General features: G+C 37.7%; 1 protein-coding gene across 1 annotated transcript; it reads right to left on the bottom strand.

The window, feature by feature from the left end:
- Positions 1–10563: 10563 nt before the first annotated feature.
- LOC149941234 (uncharacterized) lies at positions 10564–15113 on the bottom strand. The gene is made up of 8 exons (XM_090179437.1): positions 14857–15113; positions 14571–14796; positions 14416–14515; positions 14036–14353; positions 13282–13794; positions 12944–13225; positions 12692–12883; positions 10564–10685 (listed from the first exon to the last, which is right to left on the bottom strand). Exons 1-8 carry the CDS (start codon positions 15111–15113, stop codon positions 10564–10566), a joined length of 2010 nt encoding a protein of 669 aa, XP_090035563.1.
- Positions 15114–15452: the final 339 nt, after the last annotated feature.

Below are 15452 nucleotides of genomic sequence, written 5' to 3'. Positions count from 1 at the left end.
AGACTGAACATTTTTCAGCATTGAAACTAAGGCCCTTTGATGTAGCCCACGCGACAACAGCAGTAAGATCAGACTGTAATTTTTGACAATCAGGGATTGAACGTATAGGCTGATACAGTTTGGTATCATTAGCAAACAGGGCTACAAAGCAGTCACGTACAGAATCGGGAAGGGAGTTTATAACGACGTTAAACAATAATGGGCCAAGGACCGAACCTTGTGGTACACCACAATGCACATTTTACCAAGCAGCTGCCTTCCCATGCACTACCACACGTTGTTTACGGCCAGAGAGATAGTTAGTCAACCACGCAAGCGCATCTCCGGAAACGCCAGCATCGCGGATTTTGAAATGACGTTTTAGCGCGCGACACTACAGATACATCTCTTGATCGTGCTTTTTTGACCATAACATGTAGAGGTATTTTCACGCGCAAAATGAATTTTAAAAGCCGTCAATAATGACAGCATGTGGAAGCTTGGAGCCAAGGTGGAAGCGAGTCGAAGGCCTTAGCAAAGTCAAGAAAAATGACATCAACTCCAAGGCCCTGATCGAGCCATAGGGACTAATTATTGGTGACGGATAAAAGATTGGTAAGGCAAGAGCGTTTAGCTAAAAAACCGTGTTGGGCTCTCGAGAAAAAATTAGTGGAGTGCAGGAAGTCAGTCAACTCGTCATGTACAAGATATTCAGATAGTTTAGGCACTTGATTGGGAACACTATTGGGACAGAAATTAGGTGCACGAGTACGTGACCCTTTTTTATGGATAGGGGTTACATTCGCTGTTTTCCATGACTGGGGTAAAACACATTGTTCAAAAGAGAGGGAAATAATTAAATACAGGGGGGCAGCAAGAGATTGAGCACAATTACATAATAAGAGGTGATGAAGACCATCTGATCCTGGAGGCTTATTCATTTTAAGTCTGCCAAGCAAGCGAACAATATCGGTAGGTTTACCGGTGAATGAGGTAAATGTATGTGGCGGGTCGACAGTGAGTGGAGAGGGGGGAATTGGCATTTTAGAAATAGTCATTGAAGACGTTGGCCGCCTCTAAGGCACAAGATGTAAAGGAACCATTAGGTTTCTGTATTTCAGTCAGTTTATATCTAGTTGTCCGAAACTTATTGATATGAGAGTAAAAAGATTTGGGGTTACTGGAAATTAGATGAGTAAGAGTATTATCATATTTACGGCGGAGGTTACGAGTATGCTTTGTGTGACCATTACACATTATAACCCACAGTAAATCGATTTCTGGCGTCGATTTTTCTCAGCCACTTAAAGGGGCCCACCGGCGTTTGAAATTCGTCAGTTTCCCGCACGTCGTCTGCTACGTGATTTTCTAGTTGAATTTTTCAAACACCGGTGGCGGCGGTGGGGCCCTTTAAGTGAAGAACGAAGACTAACGAGGAGACGACCCGAGGTGGTTCTCACCGATTTTGTTCAAAGTTGGGTGATTGTTAGACCTAGATGTAACATGAAACCCGTTAAAGGGAAAAGTTACGCTGGGCTTCCGTTTTGCGATAACAACCAAAAATATTTTTGATAACATAAAATGAGAAAAAGTCTACGTAAAATAGCATGTGAAAATGACAAATTCTAAGGGTCTCCCCTTTGCAAAACTTCAATAAATAAAAAAAAAATTAAAATTAAAAAAATAGTAAATTTTACATTTTGGGATTACTTTGGACCATAGAAATCTCATAGGTAACTAGAATGCTGCCGTGTAACTGGCAAATGGGCCAAACGCCGTGGCAGACGATAGCCAGATCTCAGCCAATCAGAGCTCAAAGAGTGGTTCTGCCAAGAATTTAATGTCACTAGAGAGAATGACGTCACCTATCTCCCGCTATAGTAGCCGATCCAAGGAGGATAATAATCCTCCTTGTCGGAACCACTCTACGGCCTCTCATTGGCTGAAGGTTCAAGGCGAACTTTCGTCAAGCTCGGCCGTAGGCGGCAGCATTCTAGTTACCTATGAGATTTCTATGCTTTGGACAAATAGGGGGGAATAAAAACCATTTTGGGTGAACTCGAGCTAATTTGAATAAATAGGTCGAAATTTTAGGTATAATACAAAATATTTGTAAAACTTATGCCGTGATAACTGCCATATATTTTCGCCGATAAATCTTAAAATTTCTACATTACATTATCCGAAAGATGTAAACAGATTTTTAGATTTCGATAGAAAAACTACGGTTTAAAGGTTTAAAGGTTTTTTTATTTAGCCGTACAAATGTACACCCTTTTGTAACAGGGCGGCTCCAAAATTGGCGCACAGCAGGTAATAAATTTCCAGTGTTCAAACGAGTTCTTACTCAAAAAATAGAATAAAATAAAATAAAATAAAATAAAAAACACACAAATTATAAAGTAACTTTGACAAGACACTTTAGATAAAATAATTCCTTTTTGTGTTAAAATACTAAGTTCTCCGGAACAAATTAGAAGTTCTCCGGTACAAATTATAAGTTCTCAGGTGCGAATTATAAGTTCTCAGATACGAATTATAAGTTCTCAGGTACTAATTATAAGTTCTCATGTACTAATTATAAGTTCTCAGGTACAAAATAGTTTGATCTTTTCGCAACAGCAGAGTGGTCCAGACTAGGTAATATTGCACCGCTGTTTCTTTATTTGCCAAGTTTCAAGGGTTTTCCTAGCATCATCGATACTCCACTGTTCACCAGTAAGACCTAGCACCTTTTCGATTGGCTCCCCAAAATATTCTGCCCGCCAGTCATGACTAGATTGACTATCGCATGTTTCGGGGCATTCTAACAGCACATGATAAATATCTTCGTCGACCTGGCCACAAAGTTTGCAAAGCGGAGAACGAGAAGGAAGACCCAGCAATTCAGTCTGACGGACTCCTGTGAGGAGGGCTCCTGTACGAGCCTGGAAAACCAAGCCACTACCCCAAGAACCATTATAGCATTCCTCTTTAGCTGGCTGTTTTTTTGCCTTGTAATAATTTAGGCTTTTCTTTTGCCGAACCTCAGCTTTCCACTTGATTAATGCTGCACTCTCGTAACATAATGTCAAAAATACAGTAGTTTTTGCGGTTTATTTGACAGTTAGCTGCAGTTTCCTGTAAAAAAAACAACATTTTTCTGTAATGTAAACAAGAGCATACCGTTTTTCGGAATAACGGCAATTTAGATTCAAAGTATCTGTAATTACTGTATATGTAAAGGTTCAATACTGTTTAAAAACAGTAAGACGCTGTTTTTCGCATTTTATTTTATCTTGCAATTAAAAAAAAACCAGAATGTCGCTGTTTTCAGGGAAATCTTTTTACCGCTGTGATATAAACAGCACGTTGCTTTTCTTAAAACGGCACGTTGCTTTTCATAAAACGGTACGTCGCCTTTATTAATACGGTACGTTGTTTGTAATAAAATAGTACGTTGTTTTTAATAAAACGGTACGTTGATCTTAATAAAATGGTACGTTGCTTTGAATAAAACGGTACGTTGCTTTGAATAAAACGGTACGTTGCTTTTAATAAAACAGTGCGTTGCTTGTCAGAAAAATTCTACGTTACTGTCCATAAAACTGTGCGTTGCGTTTCGTAAAACCGTACTTTGCTTGACATTAGACAGCACGTTGTTTTTCGTAAAACAGTACATTGCTTGTCAGAAAACAGCACGTTGCTTTAAATTAAACCGTGCGTTACATTTCATAAAACATTAAGTTGCTTTAAATGAAACTGTACGTTGCTTTAATGGAACTGTACGAGTGTACGTTGCTTTAAATCGTACTGTTCGAGTGTACGTTGCTTTAAATCGAACTGTACGAGTGTACGTTGCTTTAAATGAAAATGTACGTTAATTTAAATGAAAATGTATGTTGCCTTAAATGAAATCTGATGGCGTACTATTCATTTCCCAGGGGTGTCTCCAGACGAACTTTTTTGGGGGGCACCGTATTGGTTTGTTCGTTGGAAAAAAAGTAAAAAAAATAAAAACCTCGAATTCCGTGTGGTAAATATCAATTTCCATGGGCGTTTTTCCCCGATATTCCTTTCCAGAAGCTAGTTTTGCCGCCAGAGGTCGCAACGCTTCCGTTCGTATGTTATAATAAATCGTCGTGTACTAAATTTCTTCAAACTTTATGTTCTCTGGAAAATTGCGAATACGATGTTTCAATCGAAACAGTATATACAGGGTGTCCACTAAAAAGAACCAGGGCGAATATCTCAAAATCTGTTTTAGGTACGATTTTGAAATTTTCAGGTCACATTGAGGATGCAGGGGGAACCTACTATGAAATTTCGGTTACCTTGAACCATGTCTTCAAGGTCATCTAAAAATTACCTCGAGAACCGTTAAGGAGGATTCACACTATACCACTTAATTGGACCACTTAATTGTCTACAACTAATTGTAAACAAGAAAATTGTATAGTGTGAACAGAAAAATTGTAGCATTGGTTACAATTTTTTCTGTTCACACTATACAATTTTCTTGTTTACAATTAGTTGGATACAATTAAGTGGTATAGTGTGAATCCTCCTTTAGTGTTAGAAACTTGGTTCCACTTGGAAAAGTGTTCCACGTGTTGTTTTAAGTCAAATTTGACCAATAGGAAGCCGAGAAATGTTAGACGGAAAACAAGGTCATTAAGTTGATTTGCCTAGCAAATTTCAGTACTCTAACTTGAGTATCTTTAGAGCTATCAGCTCCCGAATCTCGTCTTCGACACATTATCAACTTAACGACCTTCTTGTTTTTCGTCTAACATTTCTCGGCTTCTTATTGGTCAAATCTGATCCGGTCAAAGTTATTAATACCTAAAACGTCACGTGAAATACGTTTCTAATTGGAACCAAGTTTCTAACACTAACGGTTCTGGATGACCTTGAAGACATCGTTCAAGGTCATCGACATTTTCATAGCAGGTTTCCCCGTACATCTTCTATGAGACCTGAAAATTTCAAAATCGTACCTAAAACAAATTTAAGATATTCGCCCTGGTTCATTTTTTAGTGGACACCCTGTATAAATACCATGGAAACATTACGTAGAATCTAACAAAATAAAAAATGGGTGATTCTAAGTATACTGCTATAATATTAATTTCTAGATCATAGACGCTTATTTGTCATGGACCACAACCCTATGGAATTTAAATGTACTAATACGACGTACGTAGCCTCCACTACCGATCGTTCTGTTACTCTCGAACTGTTTGCGTTACAAATCAAACGATACGTCAATCGATAAGACCAAAGATAATCTAGACATAATGTCGCCATTGTTAATCATTATGAAATTGGAGTTTAAGAAGTTGGTCACAGTGGCGTAGACAAGGGGAGGGTTTCCGTGTCCACCCCCCCCCCCTTGGGCCTACCTTTGACTGTACTAAATTTTCACCCCCTTCTCATCCCCTTCCTTAACATTTACATACTTTGACCCTCCCCTTGAGGAATTTCTGGCTACGCCACTGGTTGGTCATTTGCCCATTTCAATGATTTTGGCAGAATTCTATTACACTTTGCAGCTACTGGGGCTAGAAGGGTTAATCAATTTTTTTTACGATTCAGGTGCAACACTTGAGCAGATACAATTTCCTTATACAGGGCTTTTGTTGCTTGGAAAATTGGCTTATTTCAAAATCTATGTTTTCTAGAAAGATGAAACTTTCAGTGTACGCTCTCTATACCGGGGGACACTCAGTAACGAAATTTCATCGAAGTTGTAAAACATTTTCACGTTTTTTGAAAATGTTATTTTCATCGATTGGTGTTAACATTGTTGGGCATTTTCATCAAAGAGCCGCTCACGCTCACGTCTTATTGAGCGGTAAAATTTTCGCTCCTCTCTTTCCGCTCTTTTTTGAGCGGTAAAATTTTCGCTCCTCTCTTTCCGCTCTTTTTTGAGCGGTAAAATTTTCGCTCCTCTCTTTCAGCTCTTTTTTGAGCGGTAAAATTTTCGCTCCTCTCTTTCAGCTCTTTTTTGAGCGGTAAAATTTTCGCTCCTCTCTTTCAGCTCTTTTTTGAGCGGTAAAATTTTCGCTCCTCTCTTTCAGCTCTTTTTTGAGCGGTAAAATTTTTGCTCCTCTCTTCGCTCTTTTTGAGCGATAATAATTGCGCTCATTTCTAGCATACAATTAACTTATGAAGCTTTAACTACATCTTCATCTACTTTCTACACACAATCCCTAGGTATGTAGGGGCAGTAGCGTATCTACCAGGAGGGTGAAAGTGGCCCCAGGTGCAAACTTATAAGAGCGGAGGGCGCGTTTTGAATGGTCGGTCGCAGATTATCACGTGTACATTTTTATTCCTTGTATTTCAGACTTTCAGTAAAGTCTTAGGTTTAATTTCAATGTTTATTACCAAAGCAAATAATATTTGTAGTTCATTTGCCATAATAATGAATTAATTCGTCAATTAATTAATCAATACTTGAAGTCATTCAAATTATTATTAATTAATTAATATTAATTGTATGAGAGGGGGCTAATGTTTTGTCTTCCTCCCCGGGCGAACGTAAGTTTAGTACTGTATAGCGATTGTCGTATACTAGTTTCACGTATCAAAAACCTTCGTCGCCATTGCTAATTATTTTGAAATCGGACACTCAGAAGACAGAAGTTTAAGTGGAAAATTTTCGCTCCTCTCTTTCCGCTCTTTTTTGAGCAGTAAAATTTTCGCTCTCATTTTTCCGCTCTTTTTTGAGCGGTAAAATCGGCACTCCTCTCTTTCCGCTCTTTTTTGAGCGGTAAAATCGGCGCTCCTCTCTTTCCGCTCTTTTTTGAGCAGAAAAATTTTCGCTCTTTTTTTCGCTCTTTTTTGAGCGGTAAAATTTTGGCTCTTTTTTGAGTGGTAAAATTTTCGCTCTTTTTTCCGCTCTTTTTTGAGCGGTATAATTTTCGCTCTTTTTTTCGCTCCTCTCATTTTTGTTTTGCGCTCTTTTAAAAAGATATTTTACCGCTCATTTTTGCTCATAATAACAAATCCGCTCACAATGAGATGAGCGGTGCCCAACACTGGGTGTTACATGAAAATAGTCAATGAGAAACTTTTAGAGTGTCATCGAAAACGTAGAAATATCGCTGGTGCTAAGAAAAAAACCCAAAAAAAAACCAAATTTTTCATCGAAAAAACGCGACTTGAAAAAGCGATGAGTTGGGCAAGCTAAAAGAAATTTTATCAATTTCCATAATAATAAGTAAAGTTGGATAATTTTTTTTAACAGTCACAAGGTGGAAACCTTTTGTTCAATTCAATAAACAGCACAGTAATATCTAGGAGACAATGGTGAAAGTAGGTGTTAAGCTTACATGATTTAAATTACGTGTGTGTAAAAATATTAGAATTTTCAGGAAAACGAAAATTTTATTAACCAATTACTAACAAAATTTTGTACAGGATGTATGTTTTAACTTTTTTCTTAACACACCATCGGATTATGTGCACCAAAATGTCCATGACATCTTGTTTGCCACATGAGCGTTTTAGGTCTTGAATTTAAACTAGATAACATTTTTTCTCAAGTAATTGAACGATTTAAATCTGACATAGCACGTTTAATTCTATAGTATGAACTAAACATTAGTTAGGAAACCCATGTTAAAATTTGTTTTGTGATCTTTACTGTTTCAATTTCTTCTTTCCACTTAAAATCGAAAACATTTTTATCAAAATTGCTTGTTCTTTGCTCGTTTGGCTATTCTTTAATATCTGGGACAACAATAGTAGAACTGATGAAGACGAGGTTTTATTGTTTAATCTATACTAAGTAAAAAAAGAATATTGATACATTTTGATATTCCGTAGGGTATACGAAGATACAATTATTATTTGTAGAAGAAACTAATGAGTTTTGTCAATATTCATATTATTACTACCTCAATATTATTGGTTTTTGGCGTTTTGAGCACGTAGAGCACGTGATGCACGGGCAATATTTTGACAATTTTTTAGATTGTAGGCCAAAGTAGACGAATATTGGGAGATACCGTAGGCCTCGTAGGGTTTTGGCCTAAAAAATTGAATTCGACTACGGTGCTTTATCAATCTGTGGCTGGTTGTGTATTATTATATAAAAAAACTCGTAGCTTCTCTCGGCTTTATTGCTAAGAGTATTGTTGTTTTTGATACGCTCTCGAGCACCTTGTGGGGTGTTCGGCTAAGCGAAAAGAACTTGCTTATTCGTATTGCTGATAGCGAACAGAATTAGTCGTACAATTTCGCACCATATAGGCTATCCAAGTATACGGGACTGGGTGAATTAGGGGATTTTAAGGGTGGGGGGACACCTGAATATACGATTTTACGTTTTCGGCGCGTAGGCACCGTTAAGTTAGGTTAGGTTAGGTTAGGTTACATACGCGCGCCGAAGGCGCGTAGGCACCGTTAGGTTAGGTTAAAAATCTGTATTATATAAGGTTTTCCTTAATAACAACGAAGTTTTAGTTTCCAATTTTTTTAATTTTTGTTCTCACGTTTGTTTGGATTATATTTATTATTACCGTTTTATCTTAGATTTTAAGTGACTTAATTTTTTAAAATACACTTTAAACGCTAAGGCTTTTGTAGGCCGCAATATTCCAGTTATAAAAACGTTAGTGACCTACCCGAAAAGAAGCTTAAGACTTACCGGATAAGCAACTGAAGACTTACCCGAAAAGAAGCTAGAAATCCACCTATGTTTGTTATCAGTAATTCGAATAAGCAAGTTCTGCAACTTAGCAGATACTATACTTTTCGCTTAGCCGAACGCCCCACAAGGTGCTCGAGAGCGTAACAGTTATAACAGTATTCTTAGCCATAAGGCCGAGAGAAGCTACGGGTTTCCGTGGGAATTTTTTTTTATATATAATACACAACCAGCCACAGATTGATAAAGCACCGTAGTCGAATTCAATTTTTTAGGCCAAAACCCTACGAGGCCTACGGTATCTCCCAATATTCGTCTACTTTGGCCTACAATCTAAAAAATGGTCAAAATTTGCACGTGCATCACGTGCTATACGTGCTCAAAACGCCAAAAACCAATAATATTCAGGTATTAATAATATGAATATTGACAAAACTCATTAGTTTCTTCTACAAATAATAATTGTATCTTCGTATACCCTACGGAATATCAAAATGTATCAATATTCTTTTTTACTTAGTATAGATTAAACAATGAAACCTCGTCTTCATCAGTTCTACTATTGTTGTCCCAGATATTAAAGAATCCCCGCTCGTTTTTCTTAGTTCGCTGACAAACATACACAATTCCTAAGTTTCACTTAGTTAAATTTAATCGAAACGCAGTATAATAGGTATTGAAATAAATATTTCATTTCCAATTTAAAATATTAACCATTGTGACCGATATCACAGTACTTGAATACTACAGTACCACCTAGAACGAAGTTTGCTAAGCGACTACCCGCTTGTGGTACCGCTTAAGTGGGGGGCGTTAGTATTTTCACCCCTATGAGCGGCGCTATACGCGAGTCGCGGCTTAGTGAACATCGTTCTGGGCGGTGCTGGTTTTTTTAACAACCTACGGTAACGTTTAAGACTTAGCCTTGGTTACATTCTTTTTTACAAGAAGTTTGGCATATTTCCATTTCAATGGCTATATTCGGTTTGAAATCTACATACTTATCTTCTATTTAGGTCGATTTGAATTAAAATCAAAATGTTAAGCCAGGTTTTCATGGTCGATTTTTAGCGGAAATCAAACGGCAGAAGCCGACGCGGAATTTTATTTTTTGGCTTCTCTTGTCTTGTCACGTGTGCAGCAATCACCCAATAGCGCGACGTAAAGTAGTATCTTTTCGTATATAGTTTTTTCGCCACAGGGGCTACACGTTGATTTTTTTCAACAATAGACGTCTTCGAGTTATCGACGCTCAACTGTTCCGCTAAATTTCGACCATGAAAACCAGGCTTTAGTTGCTTTGCAGTAACGTAGAAAACTAAATTTTTAATTGGGTTAATTAGCCATTTTGCGTCAAACCAAAATTTATTACGCACTGAAGATGCATTTGAATTTCGCATCACATCCAACGTATGGCCAAAAGTAAAGATATGCGTGTGACACTTTCAACCTAAAGTCATAATGAACCCAAAAGTCTGAAAAAAGTGTGAAACTTATCGATGCCGTATATACTAGCTGAAAGACCGCAAGAAGTAAAACCACTCATTACATAGTCAAAACCATGTAACTCATTACATAGAGTTAAGACCACGTAACTCATTACTAAGAATTAAAACCACGTAACTCAGTACTAAGAATTAAACCACGTACTTAGCAGTTTCCCCTCAATAAGTACATTCAAGAACCGATCGACGCGACTGAGAACGACCAAACGGGTATCCAGGGCCGTGCTTAGGTGTTCAGCGGTCTTGGGCGAAGCGGTCTTTTTCTATGGGCGAACATATTTTAGTGACCCTCGTATATGTACTTTTCAATGATAAAAGTTTAGCGACCCTGGGCGGCTGCCCCGCTCACCAACCCGTAAGCACGGCCCTGCGGGTATCGTACGTTTCCAAGACATACTCTTTTTAAAATTTAGTAGGCGGAGCTAATTTAAGGGAGTAGTCTTAGTCGGCATCTGTCATTATTGTAACGACTTCGGGGGCGGATCCAGACCATCCAGTAAGGGAAGGGGCGATCATGGGCGCCAGCAGAAATGTTTGTAGGGTATGGGAAAATGGCAAGCTAACTAGAATTTGTGTTATAAATTGTCAAAATATTCAACTACAACCAATCAAGGTTTAGATGCTTTACTAGACTAACAACTAAACTATGTAGTCTTCATCAAATAAATATATTTTTATAACTTGAAAAGTTTCTACAATTAATTTTTCGCCCCCCTTGCCCACCCCCCATGGATCCGCCACTGAACGACTTTCTCAAAACGTCATCGGTTGTTTCGTCTGCTGCCTTAATATAAGTCGGGATAATGCCAAATAGAGGGAAAAGCACTAAATCACCAGATAAAATGAGGTTAAATGTGAAATAGTAGGGTCTTCGAGCGGGTCCCAGGACTTATACAGTTGAAGGCCTCCACCCGTCCCGCCATCCCGCCCGCGAGTACAGTGGTGGTGAACAGCCAAAGGTAGGGTGAACTAGCAAAGTTATGTTTAACGAAAGAGTGACGTAATACTTAGGTGGTTAACGTACAAAGGCAGAGCGGTGTCGGCAGTGAACAGCCAAAGCTACAGTTGAGTGGTGAACGTACAAAGGCAGAGCTAGTCTGTAACGCTAAACAACTTTTATGAATAAAAACTTTGATTTAGGGAAAATGTGTCATTCTTTAAAATGGATTTCAGGTTGCAACATCCTTTTAACGGGCTCATCGCAGGTGCTACTCAGTCAGGAAAATCCTTTTTCGTGGCTAGTCTAATCAAATATAAAGATACGTGTATTTCTCCGCCGCCAGAGATAATTATATGGTGCTATACGGAATATCAGCCCAAACTGTTTAATTCGGTATTAGATGATACACCCACCGTTGAATTTCACGAAGGGTTATTAGACGTTAAAATTTTAGACTTAAATGTCAAGAATTTTGTTATTCTTGATGATTTACTTTGTGAAATATCAAATAACAAGGATGTCACGAATTTGTTTATAAGAGGTTCTCATCATAAAAACACGTCGGTTTTTGTACTCATGCAAAATTTGTATTATCCTGGGAAGGAAATTAGAACGTTAAATTTAAACTCTCTTTCTTCAAACTGGTCAATGGAATATTGACGAAGGAAATTTTATCGACCGTGATGAATTCGCCAATGGAAATGCACTATTCGTATTCGATTTAACTCCCGATCTCAACGGAAGTTCAACTGACTGTTTCAACCTGGTAAAGAGCGGGAGCGTTCGTCTCGAATTAATATTTGGAGAATCGTTGCCGTCAACAGTAAGCGTGATTTACTATTCCGAATATCAATCTTTGGTCGAGATCGACAAGAACAGAGCAGTTTTATATGATCAAAGTTCATAATGGACTCGCAACAACTTGAAATCATACTTAAGAATGACCCGTATACCAAATATTTGTTCAGAGGAGTCTTCCCTGCCGACAAACTTCCCAAGAATGTGAAAACGTATCCTTCACTTTACATCGTGGACACTGATACGTCCAATGGGGTAGGAGAACATTGGTGTTTGATATATCTCTCAAGGTCACTAAATTGTACATTCTTCGAGAGTTTCGGGAACAGCCCTGATTTGTTTAAATTTAACTATTTTATAGAGAAAAACAGCTTAACTGTCACGTATAATTCTGTTCAATTGCAAGGAAATTCTAGTAAAGCTTGCGGTGGTTACTGTATATATTTTGCAATTAATTTGTGTCAGGGAATAAAAATGTTTAACGTATTGCGAAGATTTTCAAAAAACAAAAATGTTAATGATCGTATGATTGTAGAATTTATGTATAAGAAATACTCAATAAATTTGTCATAAAAATATTTTATTGTTTCGTTTTATAATGTCCGTGCGCGAGCGTTGATATACCATGGTCTAAAATATAACGTTTATCATCGCACGGGTTTAAACACAATTTGTTTTGTCGCACAGTCGTCACAATATGCTTATTACTCACTATGCGCTTCATCTCCGCGATAGTTAACTTACGGTTCAGAAGACACTCGCGATATTCCGCGTGACGGACGCGCTTTTGCACAACACGTTTACACACACCCTTGCAAGTCTTTTTCTCACCTTTGGCGGACAATATAGAGTACATTTTGGGTCTCAGTCCGCCAAATTCTTCAATAGGTGTACCGTCCATTTCATCTTTAAACTTTCCGAGTCTCTTTTTATTGGTTTCGTCAAACAGTGGATGATACATTTCTTTCTGTTGGGCGAAATCCTCGTATAAATCCGGTGTTTGGATTTGATACGTGAGACTGTCTGTAAATTACAAACAATCATTAGAAATGAGCTATACTATATACAAGAGGGTATACGTACCAGTATCGGTAAAAAGAAGTTTGACCTTTTCTCCGTACTGCGGCTTTATGACGTCATAGTGAAATCTATACATTAAAAGTTTCGATAGATCCAAAATGGCGAAACCTGTATAGATGGGCCGGTTTAGAATAAGCTTTTTCTTGGCGGAATGAATTCCAACAAGGTCGTTTTGGAAGATGGTGAACTTTTCGAACGCGGGCGAGCTAGCTTTTTTAACAGCCTTTTCTGGTGTCGTAACCAATTTAAAATCCTTACGTAAACGTAAGTTTTCCATGGTTTTACCTGAAAAAAAAATTAATTTAAACTTAAATTTTCAATTTTAATTTTTAATTATTTACCGAAGACAGCGTTGTTCATTAATTTGAAAAAGTCCTTTTCAAAATCTTTGGCGGCCATCTTCCTTTTATCCGTATTAAAGTCAATATATGACTTTAACCAGGCACCTTGTTCGAATTTCATAATTCGGTGGATTTTCGTGATTTTTAGCCCTTTTTCTAGGTAATACTTGAGATTGCGATAGTGTACAACGTATCGTTCTTTGTTGTTTAGGTTGGGCACCAGTTTCGGTAGACTCTCTTTAACAGGGATTTTCAGTTCAGTCATCTGGGTTTTGGAATACTCGGAAAGCATTTCCGGTTTAATGGACATGGACTCTGGAGCTAACGGGTAGCAGTTATGCTCGTCGTGTAATGCGTCCGGATATTCCAAATCCACTTCCAAAATAAATCCCTCAGAGGCGTCGTCGGGGCAACTTAGAATTTCGCGTTGACAGTCAGGGGTGGGTTCAATCCACTCAAGCCCTTTCATTGGTAACGCGTCGCACATGACAGTACCGTACAAATTGTTACAATCTGTTTAAAATAACATCGTTAAAATTAATTTTTAAATAATTTTTTTTAATAACATTTTTTAATTTTTTTTTTAATATTTTTTAAAATATTTTTTTAATAAAATTTTTAAAATATTTTTTTTTATAAAATTTAAAAAAAATTATACAATTTTTAAAATATATATATATTTTTTTTTTTAATTTATTATAATATATTTTTTTTGTATAATTAAATTTATTATTAAAATTTTGATTATTCTTACCGAGATAACAGATGTAACTATCTGGTTTGGAACGGTCGTGTGTTTCCAGGTACTTGTTATTACCCTGTGCGAGACGATGGCTGATCATTGAAACCCCACCTCGTATCCCTTTTTCTATGAAAAGATGCATGTCCTCATCCAGAAAAAGGTCAAGACGCACCTTAGTCATACATAGGGCCGCCTGCCACGCGAAACCCGGGCCTGTGTACGAATGTGCGGGGTCTAGTCGGTAATACGTCATGCACATACGACGGAAACTTTGAAAGACGTCTGCCAGAAGTAATGTGTCAGACAAAACATAAATATCGTGATAACGTCCTTTAAAAATAAAAGTTCCAATTAAAGATTATTCGTATTTATTATTTTAATAGTGTTCATACCCAAATTTCCGATGTTGAAAGTTTTCCAGACGTTTCGCGCATGCACGTAGTCGGCTTCACTCAGAGGCTCATCGGTTAAATCGTTGAAGAAACACTCGATCTTCCGAATCCATATATGAGTACGGATAAACTCCTTTTCGCAGGAGTAAATTAACCTCTTCCGACGTGAAAACCGAGTTTAAGAGCGGAAACTTGTCAGTCCCACCTTTCGATAAATTTCCAACGAGGGTCTCGAGAGAAGCTGGCAAGAATCGGATGCTGTCAACAAACCGTAGTTTACCCAAGGTGAAAGAAATGTATGTTTCGCTGTTGGTAGCGATACAGTCTATATTCTTATTTTTGATCTTTGCAATTTGTTGCATAATGAGGTGGCCGTCATATCTACAAATGCTTTATATCATAAGTAAAAATACCTTTAAAAAATATAGTCAATTAATTTACCTGCTCAGATTATGAAGGAAAACCGGGATGAATTTTGGCGCCTTCATTTTCAAATTGCAGTTCTGACACGCACAGCCCCTATACGCTCCTGTATAATGGTCATGGTCACGTGTTTTAATTGAAGTTTTCGTGAATGTTTCTTCGCAGACGTAACAATGTGTTGCGGTTTGGTAGGATATTTCTTCAGCTTCGGAAAGTTGCATAGGGATGCTTTCCTTCAACGCTTCCGATATAGCCGTAGACTCGTCCAAAAGCATATTCAAAAACTTCAACGCACCGTCTTGGCCCCTGTAGGTCTCGTGCTTTACGAGATTTCCTACATAGTAAATAAATATTAGATAAAGAATTAAAAGAATTTCAAGTGATCAAACGTACCAGTGGGACTGACAATTGCGTATGAAAATCCACACGTGACATGTACGGCTAGGGTCGTGGTCGATGACAATGTTGCGTCTGGCAAACATGTCGCTATTTTTGACATTATCGACTCGAAATCGGCGAAAATGGTGTAAGGAACCTATATGAAACAAATAAATAAATATTTCGAATTTAAAAGAAGTATTAAATTATTTACCATTTGACTCCAACCAAAATTT

This window comes from Leiobunum rupestre, chromosome 6 (assembly GCF_980474605.1).
Source record: "Leiobunum rupestre chromosome 6, qqLeiRupe1.1.hap1, whole genome shotgun sequence".
Taxonomy (NCBI): Eukaryota; Metazoa; Arthropoda; class Arachnida; order Opiliones; family Sclerosomatidae; genus Leiobunum; species Leiobunum rupestre.
Note: the sequence above shows the minus strand (reverse complement) of the source record. Positions and strands in the feature narration are given on the sequence as shown.

Coding starts and splice junctions, on each gene's coding strand:
- LOC149941234 (XM_090179437.1), bottom strand. CDS start 15,113: ATGCTTTTGGACGAGTCTACGGCTATATCGGAAGCGTTGAAGGAAAGC. Junction 14,797..14,856: donor TTCCTTCATAATCTGAGCAG/GTAAATTAATTG, acceptor AAGCATTTGTAG/ATATGACGGCCACCTCATTA. Junction 14,516..14,570: donor CGGTTTTCACGTCGGAAGAG/GTTAATTTACTC, acceptor TGGATTCGGAAG/ATCGAGTGTTTCTTCAACGA.